General features: G+C 40.7%; 1 protein-coding gene across 2 annotated transcripts in view; it reads left to right on the forward strand.

The window, feature by feature from the left end:
• The first annotated feature begins 3,151 nt into the window (after window positions 1–3,151).
• The window catches only part of ETFA (electron transfer flavoprotein subunit alpha), a 33,539-nt gene continuing 19,375 nt past the window's right edge, over window positions 3,152–17,315 (forward strand). Inside the window, exons 1-7 of one of the 2 annotated variants that reach the window (XM_059823592.1) lie at window positions 3,152–3,196; window positions 10,493–10,642; window positions 12,450–12,531; window positions 12,632–12,714; window positions 14,203–14,302; window positions 15,532–15,642; window positions 16,896–16,997. In XM_059823592.1, the coding sequence (XP_059679575.1) occupies window positions 3,158–3,196; window positions 10,493–10,642; window positions 12,450–12,531; window positions 12,632–12,714; window positions 14,203–14,302; window positions 15,532–15,642; window positions 16,896–16,997 (667 nt within the window). In that variant the 5' untranslated portion in view covers window positions 3,152–3,157. The remainder of the gene's footprint in view (window positions 3,197–10,492; window positions 10,643–12,449; window positions 12,532–12,631; window positions 12,715–14,202; window positions 14,303–15,531; window positions 15,643–16,895; window positions 16,998–17,315) is intronic. The other variant, XM_059823593.1, reaches the window with a different exon arrangement.

A 17,315-nucleotide genomic window follows, 5' to 3' on the forward strand; every position in this document is an offset into this window, starting at 1 on the left:
ATCCTGGATAACAATGCACCATACAAGGATCTGCTTCCACTAATTAATGACTGATTTTTCTTTCAAAGTACTATCCTCTGCCTGTGGTGGATGGTGACTCCACCTTCAGTGGCACCTGTTTGTTGCATGTTACACCGTTTTTATTATTGTTATGCCCTAGGTGGGAAGGTCAAATAGAAAAAAGCTTTTTGCCACGGTTCAGCTAATACGGATCACGCTGATATAATCCCTACCTGATTACAGTTATAAGTTCCTAAAACACTGGCCATAAGTGATAAAGACTTCCTTTGTGCTCCAGGGTGTAATCCGCATCAAGCCAGTTTCAATAAGGATTATGTGCATCTGAAGTGTTGCTGAGGTTTCGAATCAAAATTATAAACAGAAAACATAGTAAAAAGCCTGTCATGTCTCTGGATTGGTGACGCTACACCTTGAAATCTGACCTACAGGGTGGCGATGTCACTCTGCTCATGAAAACACGATATAAGCCAGATACATAGTGAAAGGATCAACTTATTCTGAGCTATGACGCAATTAGGTCAATTTTCATAGTAGCTACCTTTTGTTTTGGTCTGAGGTATTAAAAAACAAACTCAAATGAGATGGGATTGTTTATTTTTGTGCTTTTGGGGTTTTTTGGGTGTGCATGTGTTGTTTCTTTTCATTAAAGATTTCATCCCCATGAGATGTGCGTGTTGGAAGCTCGGTTTTGCAGCTTAAAATAGGATTATGAAATTGCGTGCCACGCTTTTAATGAGTAAAATAGCTTAACAAGAAAGACGTAATGGCCAAATTAAGGATGCCCAGGATGTTCTTATTTTGCATCCTTGTTTTGCTTTTGTTGTTCCTTTTGTTGGATTACCTAGGGTGAGGATAGGGATTTCTATACTGTATGAAATGTCTCATCTCTAAAGAGTTATGCTGCACCTTAACCATCTCTCAAATTGGCAGTAAAGAGCTGCTTCAATTATTTATCGTCTTCTCAAACCCATCTCAGGGTCCTGTGACTTCTGCAAAATCATCCTTCTCCTCATCTTCATGAATACTTATTTTTTTTCACCCCATCACTTGCTCAATCCAGGAGACGCACAGGCAGCCCCAAATACTGTTTTCTTCATTTTTTGGGGACTGGATGAAGGGTGAAGCCAGGCCTGGGCAGAAGTTAGAGCAGTGCTGGAGCTACTTTAATCCATTTAATCAGGCACAGGCCCTGAAGGAGGTTTGCCACCTCCTTCAGCTCTTCCCTCTGCAGCCCTCTCTCAGGGCTTGGGAGTTTTAGGTAGTGCTCTGAGGCCAGGAAGCTGGAATATGCAGTACAGATGCTTTTCTTCTATTATAGAGGCATTTGAGACAAAGTAAATTGTCCATTCAGATGCTTGCAGTGCTGGACCTGGTTAGCTTTTGCTGTAAAGCAGTAGTACTTTTTGGCATCTGATGTGAAAATCGTGGCAGAATAAATTTTAGAGGTGAACCTGTGCCAAGGCTGTGGCAAAGCCGAAAAGCCTTTTTGATCAATTTGCCTTTTGCTTTCCTATGGGGCGCCTCAGAAATGCAGAACGAATCACTGACATGCTGCAGATCACTGCTTATTCTTGGAAGAAAGGTCCCATGGCCATAATTGTTCAGAGGTTTGTTTTTTTTTTTTTTTCTCTAAACCACTTCAGGATGGGAAGGAAGAAACTGCATTCGTGGCTTGCTATCTAGCGATTTCCGGGATGGAAAGTCTGTCGGGCACGTCCCAAATCCATGTGTGCTCAGGGCTCCTGGGCTGGTGGATTGGTTGCTCCAGTGTGGCGGCTGCTGCCAGCTTCTCCAGGACACCAGGTTTTCAGAGAGCCACAGCACATACTTTAGCAGTGAATTTGGCCTGAAGCATTTTGCTTCACTGATTTTTAAATCCCTCTCCTTGCCACCTGGAAAAAATCCGGAGGTATGGCAACAAGTGTGAGTCCTGGCTCAGCCCCGGCAGCACCCTGGTGCTGTGGAAGTGGCAGGCACGAAATGTTTTGCTGTGGTTCTGAGAAATTGGAGTAATAAATAATGATAAAAAAATCTACAAATTATTCAGAGCAAAGGAGCTATTCTCCAATGCCGGTGCGGGGCAGAGCGCAGGGGGGTGTGTGAGGCAGCCGTAAATCTGCCCTGGCGAGGGGATGCTGTCCCGGGCTGGTGCTACCTGACTGGTCTTTGAAGCTGTCGGGGCGTTTGGACAACTGGTGGGTCGCGACGATTGCGAAGCGCCGTGACGTCTGGCCTCTCCTGCGCACCACACGCTCCGGCCCCATTTTGTCTCCTTTGCTCTGGCTGTGTCTCTAATGCTGGGGGGATCTGGCAACAGGCAGGCAGCTCCAGGCCCCGGCGTGCCCCCAGCCTCGGGCTGGCAGCCTGCCCGTGCCGGCCGTGCCCTCCCACACTTCTGCTGGCTGCACAGCTGCAAATAGAGGCCTTCCCCTTCTTTTTCTTCGCAGGGCATGTGTTTATTGCCTTGGGGCAGGATTTGGTCTGGAGCACGGGCACTTGCACGCCTCGCTCCGCTCCCCGTCGTTTCCTTCTCTCCAAAGGGCTTCAACTCGGCGGGCGCAGCGCCGGGGCACGAGGGACAGGGAGGCCGGAGAAGGCCGCGGCCCCTTGGGGCGGGAAGGCGCACGTGCCGCGAGGTGGAGGGGCGCCCCCCTCCCCTCGAGGTGCTCCGCCGTCGCCGCGCCCTGACAGCCGCGGCGACCTCGCTCTGCCCTGCGGCGCCGCGCGGACAGCGAGGGCGCGGTGCCGGGCGCGGGGGGGGGGGGGACAGCCGCCCGTGCGCGGGGTCGGGGGTTGCAGAGCGCTCCGCGCGGACCCACGGGGCGGGCGCCGCCCCGCCCCTGCAGTGCCGGCTGTCGGTGTTGACGTAGCCCAGTTCTCCGCCGCTCGCAATAAAGAACCGTCCCGCGCGCGGCTGCTTCGCGCTCGCGCCAGCCCCAACCGCCCCGCGTGCCCCGCCGACGGCCCCGCGCGAGCCGCTCCAACCGCCACGGCACGCGCCCTCCAGCTGCCGCTGGGATGGGATGGGGGGGGGGGGCACTCTGCCGCTGCCCATTGGCCCGCCGCTCCGGCCAATGAGGCGGCGGGGTGGGGCGCGGCTCTCGCGAGAGCGGAGCGGGGCCGGGGCGGTGGAACCATGTTGCGGGCGGTCGCGGCGCAGCGCCTACGGCGGGCGGTGAGTGCGGGCGGGGGGCGGCGGGCAGGGCGGGAAGCGCGCGCGCCCCTTCAGGCGCGGCCGGGGCGGGGGGGGCGCTCCGCCGCGGCGCCCGGCGCGGGGTGCTGAGGGGTCGGTTGCCTTCCCTCCGCCCCGGCCGTGCGGGCCCGTGCCCACTGGGGCAAAGGTGGCGCGGGGCGGGGCGCGGGGCCGAGCTCCGCCGTTGGCCCGCCCGGCAGTGGTGGCTGAGGGGGTGTCCGGGGCCCGAGCTCCTCCGCTGGACTCCGCTTCGCTCCCACACCGTGGCTGTTAAAAATAAAGTTTCTGAGTGGATGCCGGGTGTTAAGAAGCCCTTTCCAGTGCTCGCTGCAGGCAAGAGTTGAGGATTGTTGTCCGGTATGAAGAGCTAACGTAGTCATCAGGGAAGTCTTAAATTTATCGGCGTGCTCACCCTCATCTGCCTCAGCTAGTGCAGGAGTAGCCAAGGAACAGGAGTACTTTCCTTACGGCTGGAAAAGGCTCCTGGAGTTTATTACTGCACACTCTTAACAAGGTTAGAAACACGTTTATGGCTCAAGGAGAGGCTTTCTGGGGTTTTGCGAAGTTAATACAGCGTTTCTCAGTCACATGAACTCAGCTGTGCAGAATTGTGATTGCTTTAACCACCACAATCTGTGGACCGAAGCTAATGTGAAACACTTGTTGCTCTTCCATATTGACCTTCATATTGCTCAGCTGGGAGGAGTGCTGGGCTTTTGGAGGTTATTTGCTGCTTGGTGTGTCTGGTGGCTACGTTACCAAATTTAACGACTAGGTGAACTCAAGGTTAGTTGGAGTAGATGATGAAATGTCCCTGAATATCGCTTCAATCTTGTAGCATGCACTAGGAGACACTCCCTCCACTAGAACCATGTGTAAATAGCCCTTTTACAAGAGCTTTAAATCTCGCAAGTTTCTCTTTGAGCTCGCCAAGGCTTTTACAAGTATTACAGTTCTGTACAGCTCTAAAATAGTAATTATGGATATATTAATCGGTGTCAGGTGCTAAGAATGGCTTAAAAAAAGAGCAAAGGCAGATCAGGACACATGTGATTTAGTTAATCTAAAAATTATAACTGTCATACTCATGGACATCTTTCAGTTATTGTTAGGCTGTAGGCTTTCCAGAGCAAAGGTTTTGATGATCTCTGGAGCTCCTAGAACATCTGGAACTGCTGCCTAAATAATACTTTACTCGTGATCGCTGCACAATTCAGTTTCGTGTCCTGGAAACATGAGATCAGCTCCTTATTTTCCAGCCATATGCATCTAAACTCATAAATTTATAAAATAAAGCCAATAAAACATTGTGTGCATCTTCAGTGCGCGGGTAACATCGTAGTCTGCAAGAGAAGCGATGCAAACTCCATTTCAGCACTCATGCAGTTCAAGAGTGAATAGAGTCTAGAGAAAAACAGGATGCGAGAGACCTGTAAAGTATGAGCAACAAGGAAAGGTTGGAGTTGCATGACTTAAAGATGGGAGGACCGAGGACGAATATGATGCTGCAAGTACACAAAAAATTGGTGCAGAGGTGGGAATAAGCCATTTCACCAGTCCATGGATGATAAAATAATAACAGTTGGCTTAAATTGCAAGAAAGCTATTGAAGATAGCTGTGAAGAGTTAAGATAGACATTAAGAAATCCTTTCTAGTTGAAAGGATAGTAAGTTTTTGGAATAGGTTGCCTAGGAGTCTTCATCGTTGGAACACACTAACAATAAGCTAGGCAGATATGTTGGAAATAACATAGATATGGTTGCTTAAGTGTCTGATGGAGGGTAGCTTTGTATCTTGAGGTCCCTTTCAAACCTGTAATGATAGGAAATCGTGATCATTGGGATTCTCTTGCAGACTTTTAGTTAAGGGGCATTTTGAGGTCACACATTCCTACCTTTATAAAACAACCAACAGATAATGTGTTCTCTTAACATTCTCTGTTCGTTATCGTCTTTATCAGATAAGCAAGTGTCTGCCTTTTTGCCTATTGACAGTGTTGCGGTTTTTTTTCTTTTTTCTTCTTATATGATGTTACCCAGCAGTTTGGGGCCAGGCTGATTGCAGGTGGATATAATACCAATGCCTGCAATTTTGTATCGGGTTGTCGTTCAACCTGTGTTGAAGTTAGAATTTATCCTAAGGATATTCATGAAGGGAAGCAGCGCTAGTCTTGACTGTTTCAAGTCATAAACAAATCTCTTGGTCTCCCTCCCTTCTACTTCCACACTACCTCAAAAAAACCCCAGCAACAGAGTGAAAAAGTGAAGGACGTTGTGGCTCTCTGTTTCTTAAGAAAACTGTTTTGCTTTGTGTAATATTTCAGGGTTCTGCTGTTGTTTTAAAGGTCCATATAAAATAAAAGTTGCATTTGCTTCTGCAGTGTGTTTTTTGGGAGGCAAGAGATGCTTTAGAGTTGGCTTAAACAAAATAATAGGCATGTTCTTATGAACCTGTTGGAGAGCTTCAGGTGAAAGTCTTAACGATCAGGTTTTCTTTCTCACTATGTAGGGTAGTATTTTACCATATAATAGTTTTTGAATAAAGTGAAACATCACTTGCTTAATTTTCAGTGATATTGAGCAGGTATTCTTTTTGTGTCTTTACGGCATTTTGGGGGACCCAGTTTTCACAGCTGTTGAGTTTCTGAGTTCCTGTTGGTTTGTTCAGAGCTTTCAATTTCCTGGTGTTTCTGAAAACAGTGGATTTTATTTCAGTGGTATATATCTCATGATGCACCTGTGGGTTTCTTTTTGTTTGTTTGTTTTCTGTTTTTTTTTTTTTAACCTGAGATAATTCAGATAAAGAGGTTTAATAGCCTGAAACACACCTTACTCAAAGTAGTGGGCTACGTTTGTAGTCTTAGGGAATACTTTGTATCTATCCTTCAATGATAAGCTCAGACTATTAACTTTTTAAATGTATTCACTTATCTTGAGTTCACTTTCAGTAGTGTTGTCTGTACTTCAGAACAGCTTTGTTGCTTTGATTTTTATTAATGGTTTGCATGAGACGTATCTGGAAAATTTTATTCTGTATTACATCTTTCTATTGCTGCTTCAATTCCTTTGTAATTTTAAGTCTTCATTGTGATTCCCAAATAAATCTTTTTATAAGTATTTTCTTTATTTCTTTTGCTGTTCTTTGCTGCAGTTATAGTTCCTTTTCAGTTGAGGTGCCTTTAGTGTTGTTTTTCTAGTTAGCGTTTCCTGGAGATAAATAGCTGCCTCTCAGATCTCTTCTGTAGCCAGATCTGTACAAAGGTTCTAGGTGAAGTATAAGCTTTATTGCTAGAGCTCCCTCCTCTCCCTAGGCTTCCCAAATATTTTCTTCTTCTTCTTTTTTAAGTTTTGCGGCTACAAGACTGTCTATTAATAGAACTAGGCATTGTTTTGTTGTATAGGAATGTAGCCATTATCTTTAGTAATACGCCAATTCCTAGTTCTTGGGAATTTAATTTTGCCCAGTGATAATGGGTCTCTATGAGGTACGTAATTCCTATTAAGCAGTTTTAAAATTTTAATTTCTGGCCAGTTTGCTTTTATAGCTAAGAAAATAATCTCTAGAGATACCTTTGTGGGTCCAGGTGTTAGGTGCTTTTGCCTTGTGAATTTCTATTTTGGTTTAGTTCCAGAAACTTCCAGCGATTCTTCTGAAGAGGTTGTGAGACAAACTTCAGTTTCCTGGCTGAAGTTTCTAACAGCCTGTTTTATATTCGTGCATATTTGTATGTGAGTGTGGGGCCGTGTAGAATACACCTGCCGGAGCTCTTGCATTTCTGGAGAGACTTTTTGGCTGTCCCATCTTTTGTTCCTGCACCTGCCACGTGTGTTACTTCAGAGCCGATTTTGTAATTCCTGCATTCCAGCAAGCGTCCTTGGAGCAGTTAGACGGTTAGCTATCAACTGCTGACTGTAGAGGCCATTGATACCTGTCTGCTCAACAGTCTCACCAAGCAAAGATTTACAGTGCTTTTTTTCTGGGATTTTCCAGCTGTTAATACATATATTTCTTAGCATATAAACAGCAAATCTGTACTTAAGAAGTGCTGGGCCTCCTTGTGCGCTGTTCAGGTGACCTGCCTATGTGCTGAAAGACCAACATACATTCAGTTTGCATTGGCGTTGCTGTGAAGAGCAGATCACCTGCACAAATTGAATGGGTACTTTGGATGTATGGGGTGTTGGCCTCGTGTGGGTTTATCTGTGTGCGGGGCATGTCCAGATTTCTAACGTTTGGCTGGGACAGTAACAGTGTCCCAGTCTTAGTTATTTTGTCTGAAGTCTAGAAATTCAGATATTATGCTTAAATTTTTCACGTTCTGCTTGGAAAACACTGCTGGGTTTCTCAGGTGCAGAGCAAAAAGATGCTTTGGGGAAACTTGAGACGATAGATTCAGTGAATCCTTTGGCATTTTGCAAGCAGCTTGATTGATGTATACTGCACATCTAGGTTAATCTTTCCAACTTTTAGACATCTGGAAGTCGGAGGCCAGGTTTGCTCTACAGTAAATGTTGGGGGGTTTGGGGGGGGAGTTGGAAACTCCAGACGGTTTTTCTTCATAAATGTTTATTTTAGTATAAACTGATTCACTGTCTGGAGTTCTACCAGAGAGGAAATGTGGATGTTTCTGCTGTAGAGGGAACATAGGTGCCTAACTTTGATTTTTATCTAAACCTAGGTGAAATAAATTTCTAGCTCTACTGGTTGCTGGTAGGTGGGTTCATAATCTACTGGCATGCTTGAGAAGCCACTCGATTGCCCAGGTTTGTAGGATGTTTAACTGTAATTGATTTCTTTGGATAGCCGGATTTTCCAGAGCTTGGTTTTGACCAGGAACCTTCTGCGGCACAAGAGCTGAGTGCTGTTTGCTCCTGAGGCATTGTTTTCATAGTTCGGTTGTTCGGTGTGTCTTATTTCTTGTCCTTTTTATCCATGCTGTCAGCTGGTTAGGTTTATACTTAACTTTCCTATTTTATCTAGGCTTGAAACTAGACATCCTGCCAAAGTACAGGTGGAGAAAGTATGTCATTGAAATAATGGGCTGTTCTCGCACACGTGCAGCTGGACAAGTTACTTCATCAAAGTAACTGCCTGTCCTCTTCAGAGACTCATCGCAGATTCTCAGTTTTCAGGATCCTATGTGACTGGATGAATTACCCTCTGGTTTTACTGCAGAATCTTTATTCTAACAAATAAAAGTCAGTTTGGTTTTGTGTTGGTTTTGTTTATTAAAAAAAATAAAATATGATTTTACGTGTGTCAGTATATTAAAATTCAGACCCACATAGGAATCTTATTTGTCATCCAGGATTTTCACTAGAATGTGACTTTTAATTTATTTTAAATCTGGTCTTGTCTTTGTGTTCAGAAGTGTCGTGCATGTAGGCTTAAAGCGACCTTCTGGTGTGCAGTTCCCACAAATATAAAATGTGGAATTATCAGTTTAGAAATAATACCTAGTTAATGCTGTAATACCCAGTTTGCTCAAGCAACATCCATTGCTCTTATTGTTTTTGGCTAAAAAAATTATTTCTCGGTTTATTCTAGAATCGTTTGACAGAATGATATAGAGCTCCTCTGGTGGTGCGGTACTTATTTAGGGAAAAGATCATAATATAGTCAGAATTAAGTGCTTGTTTAAAATGCATGCGTCTCCCTTTGGAAATTTGAAAACTTGAGAATCTTTCAGGAGCATGGTCCACTTTACCCTGCGACACAACTATAAATCATTGGAAAAGTGGGCTTTTTGCCACAAAAGCATGGATTTATTCTTCAAATGGTGACTAAAATCTCATAACTTTTATTGCAAATTATGTATGAAACATAATCAAAAATATGGTGTCTGATCTATATTGGCAATAAATATTTTGTTACAGGCAATTGGCTTCAAACGATCTTAGAATCTTTAATCACAACAAGTAACCTTAAGCATAAAAGATGAAATGCGGAGCACTTTTACAAGAATCCTTATTGTTTTAATCAAAATGACAAATTACGATCCTGATTCTGCAAAAACTTATCGTTGTATTTCTATTTTTACACTGATTAGCTTCAGGGAAGTCCTCGGGATTTGCTTTCTCTGTGTGAAATTTAGCGTGCTGGTAGGCTTTGTGTGGTTGAAGCCCATATCAACATTTTAGCCTCTCGTTTTTTCTGAAGCTTTTTTTTCTAGTTTAAGTGGTGGGTAAGTGCATATTTGGCATGAGGGGAGATGGGGTCAGAATATATGTTTAAAAAAGTAGTGTTTTGCTGTGCTGTCTTTAACATTGTGTTAGTATTTGTGTCTTGGTCATATTAGTGAATGTATTTTGTTTTCCATTTGTTCTATATTACATTGATCATAACTTGAGTCTTGATTTAGGCTTTATGTAGGATAAACAAAGACTTGAAGGATAATATTCCCATTCCCACTCCAAACCCTTGCCCTACCCTACTATTAGTCTTGGAGGAATAACACTTTTTCCAGGTTCACCTGAAAATTAGAGAGGAAATTCTCAGAGCTTAGAATATTTTGGTTTGGTTTTGTGGCAATTCTTTGCCTTTTTGTTTTTTCTCCTTTTTTCCTTTCATTTTTGCTTTAGAAGTTAAAGTCTGTGTGTGGATGGCGAATTGGTTAAAATTATTATGTAAGGACCATTAAATTGTGATGGTAGAATAAGTGGTCAAGTGTCAAATGTTTTAAAGGAAAATAGAAAAAAGTCAACCTGATGCTTCTCAACAGTTCTGTTAGTGTGTTTTCAGGCTGTGAGCCCTTGCTGCTTAATTGTCATCCTGCCACTGCATACAATTTTGCCTTTATATATAACTAATTTTAAAAGTGTGTTCTGTAGCTAGATTTTGGTTAAATCCTAAAAAAACAACCCTTAAAACCCAATAAGTAAACACTTACTTGCTACCCTTGATTTCCTTGTGTCTTAGTCTTGCTGGTCTAATCTTCACTCTTTAAGGTACTTAGTTGAGTTGATCAACTGAGCTTGAATATAATGTATTAAAATGGGGTTATTTTGATATTGTTCAGTATTTTCCTGTGGAAGTTTTAGTTTATACACAGCATGTTACAGATATGCTGAAGTCAAGCAAGTTTATGTCTTTTTTTAACACCTTATGTATGCTGCCTACTTAATAAAAATTACCTAGATTTAGCCTATTTTGTTAGACAGCAGTGTTCTACAGTTTGTGTAATTGATAACTTTCTGTAAAGCATTGGATGTTCTTAGGAACAGTTTTTTACTTAAATGCTAAGTGTCAAACCCCTCTCTCTCTTTCTTTCTTTAAAGGCATCGCTGCTCCGGAGGTTTCAGAGTACATTAGTCATAGCAGAACACAACAATGAGACTCTTACACCCATTACACTAAATACTATCACTGCGGCAAAACATCTTGGAGGTGAAGTTTCTTGTTTAGTAGCTGGTACCAGCTGTGACAAGGTAGGAAATGCTATTTTCATATGAATGAAACAATACTTGGTAGCCTGAAAAATAATCTGTAGTGACGAGGAGCTGTGCCAGGAATTGCTAATCTGCCGGAAATGTCCTGCACTTGAACTGCTTCTCCTCTGAAGTGAAAATACGGGTATAGATTTCATTTCACAAGGGAGAATATCAATATCAGTTGTTAGAAGCTTAAGCAAGCAAATTTTTATAGGATTAAAGGACAATTAGCTTTTAAAACAATATTTCCCTGTAAAGTTTGAAAGACAAATACTGCAGTGCTAAGAACTTGGGAAGAAGCTTGCACTTGTTCAAATGGAAACCAGCAGAAATGAAACAGCACAGTGACAAACAGGGCTTCTGAGCGTCTTGCTTTTACTGGTCAATGACTAGTAGCATAGCGAGAGTGTGTTTGCAACCTAAAATTCTGAAATTAGTGCTTCTTGACTTTATCATACAGTTCACATCTAAAAAAAGTTTCTTGTATGTTAGTGGTTGTATTGTTAGTCTGATTTTTATGTGCAAAATCAAGAGAAAATATAGTTAGTACATTAGTGACACTTTTATTCCAGCATGGTGTACTCTTGTGTGAACAGTAAAAGTACAAATAATTATGTTTGATATTTTTCATACTAGGCTATTGTTTATAAATCGTTATTCTGAAAGCAGTATGTAGTATCTCATGCAGGAGGCATACTTAACGGCAGCTAATTCACGAATAGGTGGAGAAACCTCAGTGGCTATTCTAAACTGAGACCCAAGTGTTCAAGGTGGAGACCTGGAAGCAACGATTTATTAGATCAAGAAAATAAAAAAAAGAAAAAAAAAATTTGCCTCGTAATGTCTCTCACTGAGTTTCCTTATTCTTTGACACTTGCGTAGTAGAAAATTAATTGGGAATGTTTTGTTTGTTCGTTTTTTAATACTAAGTATATGGTGTCTATTTGGCAATGTATGTCATGCTGGGAAAAAGTACTTTACAAAAAATGAAGGTTTGGGGTTTTTTTAAGTTCCTTTGTAAGAATCTGTGTGGATAGGACAAAAAAGCCCGTTACTCGGATATTCTGTAGCAGCTATTATGGAATTTTTGTTTATTTCCTCTTGTTAATTTTTGAGGGTAAACCGATACTCAGCAAACTCAGTAAAACTATGCTAGTTCTGGGACGATGCATGTGGTCTCCAGACACTGCTGTCAGTCCTCTTCTCTCTGATCTGCAACAACCCTTTTATCATTTAAACTTCACTTCTACAAATTTAAAGGAAAAAATACTTAAATATAGAATTGAAAATATACATCACATCAGTAGGCAAAGAGTCAGCTGCAAACAAAGGATTGCTCCTAAAATTTGGACAAAGATCATAATATTGCTGTACATTTGTATTTGCATTGTATGCTGTGCGCTAGCTATTGACTGATTTAAAAGAAAGTAGGATAGGTTTCTTGATGATTATATCAGAATACTGAGCAATAATCCTGATGTGTGATTGTTATCAGCTGTTGTAGTAAATCATGCCATCATTGTGTAATCCTGCATACAGGGAGGGAAGCTTTCCTATGTTTGATTTGCTTTATCTTTTTCTCATTCACAAAATTAATTTTCATTATCCCATAAGGCACTATGCCGTGAGTCAGAAGATCTGCATTTTGTTCCGTCAGGTTCATTCTGATTTTGAAATTCACATACTTCTTTGTTCCAGTTTTAATGAATCTATATGCTGTGAGCTCTTTGTAGCAGGGACTCTTGTTATTTGTTTGTGGTGCCTGTTACAATACAAACTAATAATAATTCATTTGTAATCATAGGTAGCACAAGAACTCAGCAAAGTGCAGGGTGTTGCAAAAGTTCTAGTGGCTCAGCACGATGTATACAAGGGATTTCTAGCAGGTGAGAGTTGTTTGTACCTATTGACAAAAGAAATGGTATTTATATTTGTGATTGAAAATAAGATAGTTGTAAATTTTGAGCAATATATTTTTATCCTCAGAGGAGCTGACTCCCTTGATTTTGGAAACTCATAAAAAATTTAATTACACCCACATTTGCGCTGGAGCATCTGCCTTTGGGAAGGTAAGTAGATCAAAGTGCATCAGAAATTTCTTGTAGAAAAGAGACTGAGACACTTGTTTGTAAAAGTGGGAATCAAATGCCTGAGAGAGGTCAGCCGTGGACATACTGAGTTTTCAAAAAGTGTTACAGTAGTTCGCTTAAGAGGTCATTAGTTAGAAAGACTAATTCATGTCTGAGTTTTATTATGGGCTGACTTGGACAGAGGAACAGTGTAGAAGAAATACTTAGTGGTAACCAGCTAGTTCTGTGTACACAAGGCAAAATGTACAGTAACACAAAATAGATTAAGTGATCTGAAAGCATTATGAAAATTGTAAGGAAAAGTACAGTGAATCGAGAAGGAAAATGTATGATTTTCATGTTGAAATGAAAGTGTGCAGACCTATTCGAAGCAAGTTTTTTTTGGAGGGGAGAATTGCATCTGTGATGTAAGTCATGTAAATGGAAATGTCTGTAAATATATATAAATAACACAGATCCAAGTCCTAGCCAAGATTTTTTTTTAAAATGAAAATACAATTTTTCAAAACTTGTTTTTAAGGGAGTACATTTTTAAGTACGCAGAGAACCTCAGTACTAACAATCTGGTCAACGTTACGATGCAGCTAAATTAGAGAAACAGGATACTTCAGAAATCTTGCCGATGTGGGATGAATAATGACATCAGCCTTCCATCTGACTCCTTTCACTTCCAATCAATATCAGTCTGAATACTTGTAATTTTGCTAAGAGACCTCTTTACATGCCTGAAGTCTTAGGGTTTTTTTATTTTATTTTTTCTTTTTATTTTTGATCTGCAGTGTCTTAGTAAAGTTTAATAGCTTTTGCTTTAAAGTTTACGCTTCCATTTTTCAGTGCTTAATGTGAGTAAAGATTTCAGAACTGGGCCCTTTGTGTTGTACCAGATTAGGAGGGGGACAAAAGGCAAGCAAAGCTTTTGCTATCATCAATTTCTTCGTGATTTATATTGCTCTTTTTATCCTCCTTACCATTCCTAAAGGTGCCAAGTAATTTTCTAGAGTCAATTTCAGAGCAGGAGAATACATATTTTAATACTAATTTTTTGGGGGAGAGTGCAGGGTGTTTTTTTTTTCCTATTGTCTCTGGTAACTAGCTTCCAAAAATGCTTTTTTTTTTTCCTTGAAGTGCTAAGAGCTCAGCAATCCGTAATTGTCAATTTTCTGAGTAAATTGCATCTATATTCAGTTTTAAACTATCGAAGCAAATAAGCCTCCCAATTTAAGATATTGAATTAAAGGTTTACTTACGGTAAGTCTCATAAAATGTCTAATGTTATTAGAATAATGGGATTTTATTTGGCTGCTAAAGCTGCATGAGTAGCCCTACAAAATTCTGAACAGTTGTATGTGCCTTTTTACTTACAGACAGCATTATATGAAGTTAAATCGGGACATCAGGCGTTCTTTTACTGACCATGTGCATTTTACTTGGCATTTACTTTGATAACTTCTCATCTTTAACTTCTAGAATCTTATTCCCAGAGTGGCTGGCAAACTTGATGTTGCCCCTGTTTCTGACATCATTGAAATTCAGTCACCAGACACTTTTGTGAGAACTATCTATGCAGGTGGGTAATCACAAAAGGTATGTGGTATTTGTGCAATAAAGGACCCAATACTGATAACTTCTCTACAGGATCCTGTTGTTAGAATCTTGGAATATGATAGGAACTTTAACTTTACCGTCTGGATTGCTGTGGTTCATAAAAATGAAACCTGGGGATGGACATGATGCTCCGTGCGCTAGAAAGCACGTAATCCCAACAACTTTGGTACTATCAGTTAGAAACCAGGTCTATCACTTATTAATTAATAGAATTTGGTAATCTCCTTTATATGTACTGCATTTCTTTGTTAATGTACTTCTGATCAGATCTTTGCAAAACGTAAGACATTAAGTTAGTTGTCCGGGTTTATTTAATATGACTAGCATTAGTTCTGATTTAAGATACCACAGGGTTATTTTTCCTAATTATGAACACATTGAACTAATGATTTATAATATTTAATTGACTTAATTTGCAATTCTTTTTTCAGCCTTGTTTCTCTAATGCTTGTCTGACACTGTGTTTTAATTTAGATATGAGTTCATTAGCTTGTGTTTCTTAATTTTACTGTACAAGATGGTACCACGTGTACCAACGTGGTATTACATTTTGAGTTACGTTACCAGAATGTGGTTTTGTGTTGCACTTTAAGTTGCTTCCCAGTAATTCACAGTTTCAAGATGACTTCGTTTATGAATAGCTGGTGTTGCAGCTTTTTTCTCTTTTAGAGTTCCCTGCAGCCTCCAGCGTGAAGTAAATACCTTCTATTATATATTATGGGGAGAAACATGTCCCACAGATACTTGGGGCAGGCCTCATTGTCTTCTGTTCTGATGAATTCGTGCAACACGATAAAAGATTTACTTTGAAGTGTAGACAGTCTTTATGTTTAAGAGTGACACTTTCAAAGTGTGTGTGTGGGTGTTTCCCCCTTCTGAAATTGAAAAGCTCATTCATAAGAGATGATTTGAATGCTTTGTGTCCTTTAAAAATAGAGGATTTGTTATCATACTTCATAAACATGGAGCTAAAAAGTAAATTAAAATATTTGTAATCTACATTTATTAAGTGCCTAGGTTTCAAGTTTTAGTTAACCTAAAACTGCAATTTTGGGAAGTAACTTTATGAATGTTCCCTATTCTACTAGAACTGCTGATGTGTTTCTGCTATTAATTTTATTTGTTTTTTAAAAAGCATAGTATGTCTGATATTATCTTCTTTAAAAATATAATGTGACCCTTTTTTTTTAGGAAATATTCTTTGCACTGTGCAATGTGATGAAGCAATTAAAGTATTTACCGTACGGGGAACTTCTTTTGAGGCTGCACCAACAAGTGGTGGTAGTGCCAGTTTAGAAAAGTGTGAGTATTTGTTCTGGGATTTTGTTGTTTCATGTAATAGAGTTAGATTTGCTTACTGCACGGTGATGCATTGTGGAAGTGTTTGTCAAAGCAAACTGATTGTCATAATCTTAGCTTTATGCTTTTAATACGGGTACTTGCACTTTTTAGCAATGTCTGGTATAAGGGAAGGTAAGGATTACCTGCACACTTGCTAGTTTTTCTTTGACCAGAAATGGAGATTATCTGTGCTGAAATCTGTGCCTGTTTCACTCACTGCTTAAACCTCTGCCACCGCAAGCTTGAAACTTTTCCTTATTTAAAGTTACAGCTGTTTGAATAGCCAGATTGGTTTTCAAAGCAAGATTGCACAAAAATGAAAGTGGCTCGCTATCCATAGTGTTGGGTTTAATCGGTCGTATTTCAATTGAGATAGGTCATTACAGTGCCTAGCTAAATTAGTAGCAGTTTAAATTGATTTGAGAACACCCAATTGTTGTTTTAGGTCAGTTTTAACTAAATCAGTTTAAATTATTATTTTAATGAAGCCAGTGTAGCTTTGATAATAGAGAAGTCCAATCACAGAATCACAAAACAGTTGAGGTTGGAAGGGACTTCTTGAGACCATCTAGTCCAGCCTCCCTGGAGCAGGCTGCCAAGGACTGTGTCCAGTCAGGCTTTGAGTATCTCCACAGACGGAGACTTCACAGCCACTCTGGGCAGCCTGTTCCAGTGTTTGATCACCTCTGCTGGTTTTCACTGTGAGGCTTTTTATGACTGTGTTGTAAATCCAGCAGAGGCAGTCATTAGTAACGTGCTACGTGTGTGTGTGTGTCCCAGTCCTCACATTTTTCTGGGTGGCTTAGTACCTGCCCCTGAACCATCTTGTATTTCCTAACGTCTGTGGATGTTAGGCAATGAATGCTGCTTGGTACTTAGGATTAGCATATTGCACTGCCATTGCACTACTTTATTGGCTTGTTTGCCTGTCTTAATAAGAACCACACTTATTATGCTGGGTTGATATCAATGTATTACTTATACAGCAGACCTTCAGTTCAGTGCAGCTTGTACTACAGGTTACTTAAACACAACTAATGAAAGAGCCTTGTAACTCAGAGCCACAGAGCAATTACTGATAGTAGTTAAAAGCTCATGGTAGAATTGGTTATAGAATGAACTTTTGCATTAAGTTTAAGCTCAGATTTAAAAGGTTGAAAATACATGCTTTATCCTTTTTCTTGCGGATGTTTTTCTTCATCTGATGAATGCAGTAACTCCTCCACCGCCTGTTGGTCTGTCTGAATGGATTGAGCAGAAGTTGACAAAAAGCGATCGACCAGAGCTTACTAGTGCAAAAGTGGTTGTATCGGGTGGTAAGTAGATAATATAAAAACCATCCTATGTTGCATTTAAGTAATGGTACATCTTGATTAAATAATATCTGTAGCAGAACACTATAATGTGATACATTTAAAAAAAAAAAAGTATTCTGATGTAGTTCTGAAATATGGCATAGGGGCCAGTGGGAGTGCACCCAACATGTATATTTCATGAAGAGGCAAAACATGAGTTTAACATATGTGTTAGTAGGCTTTTTAAGAAGGTTGTCGTATTTGGTGAGTCCCTTTAAAATTATAGCAATATGAAGTGTTTTTCGATCCGAATCTGTCACGTTTAAAATTACTGCTAAT

Source organism: Gavia stellata, chromosome 13 (assembly GCF_030936135.1).
Source record: "Gavia stellata isolate bGavSte3 chromosome 13, bGavSte3.hap2, whole genome shotgun sequence".
Taxonomy (NCBI): Eukaryota; Metazoa; Chordata; class Aves; order Gaviiformes; family Gaviidae; genus Gavia; species Gavia stellata.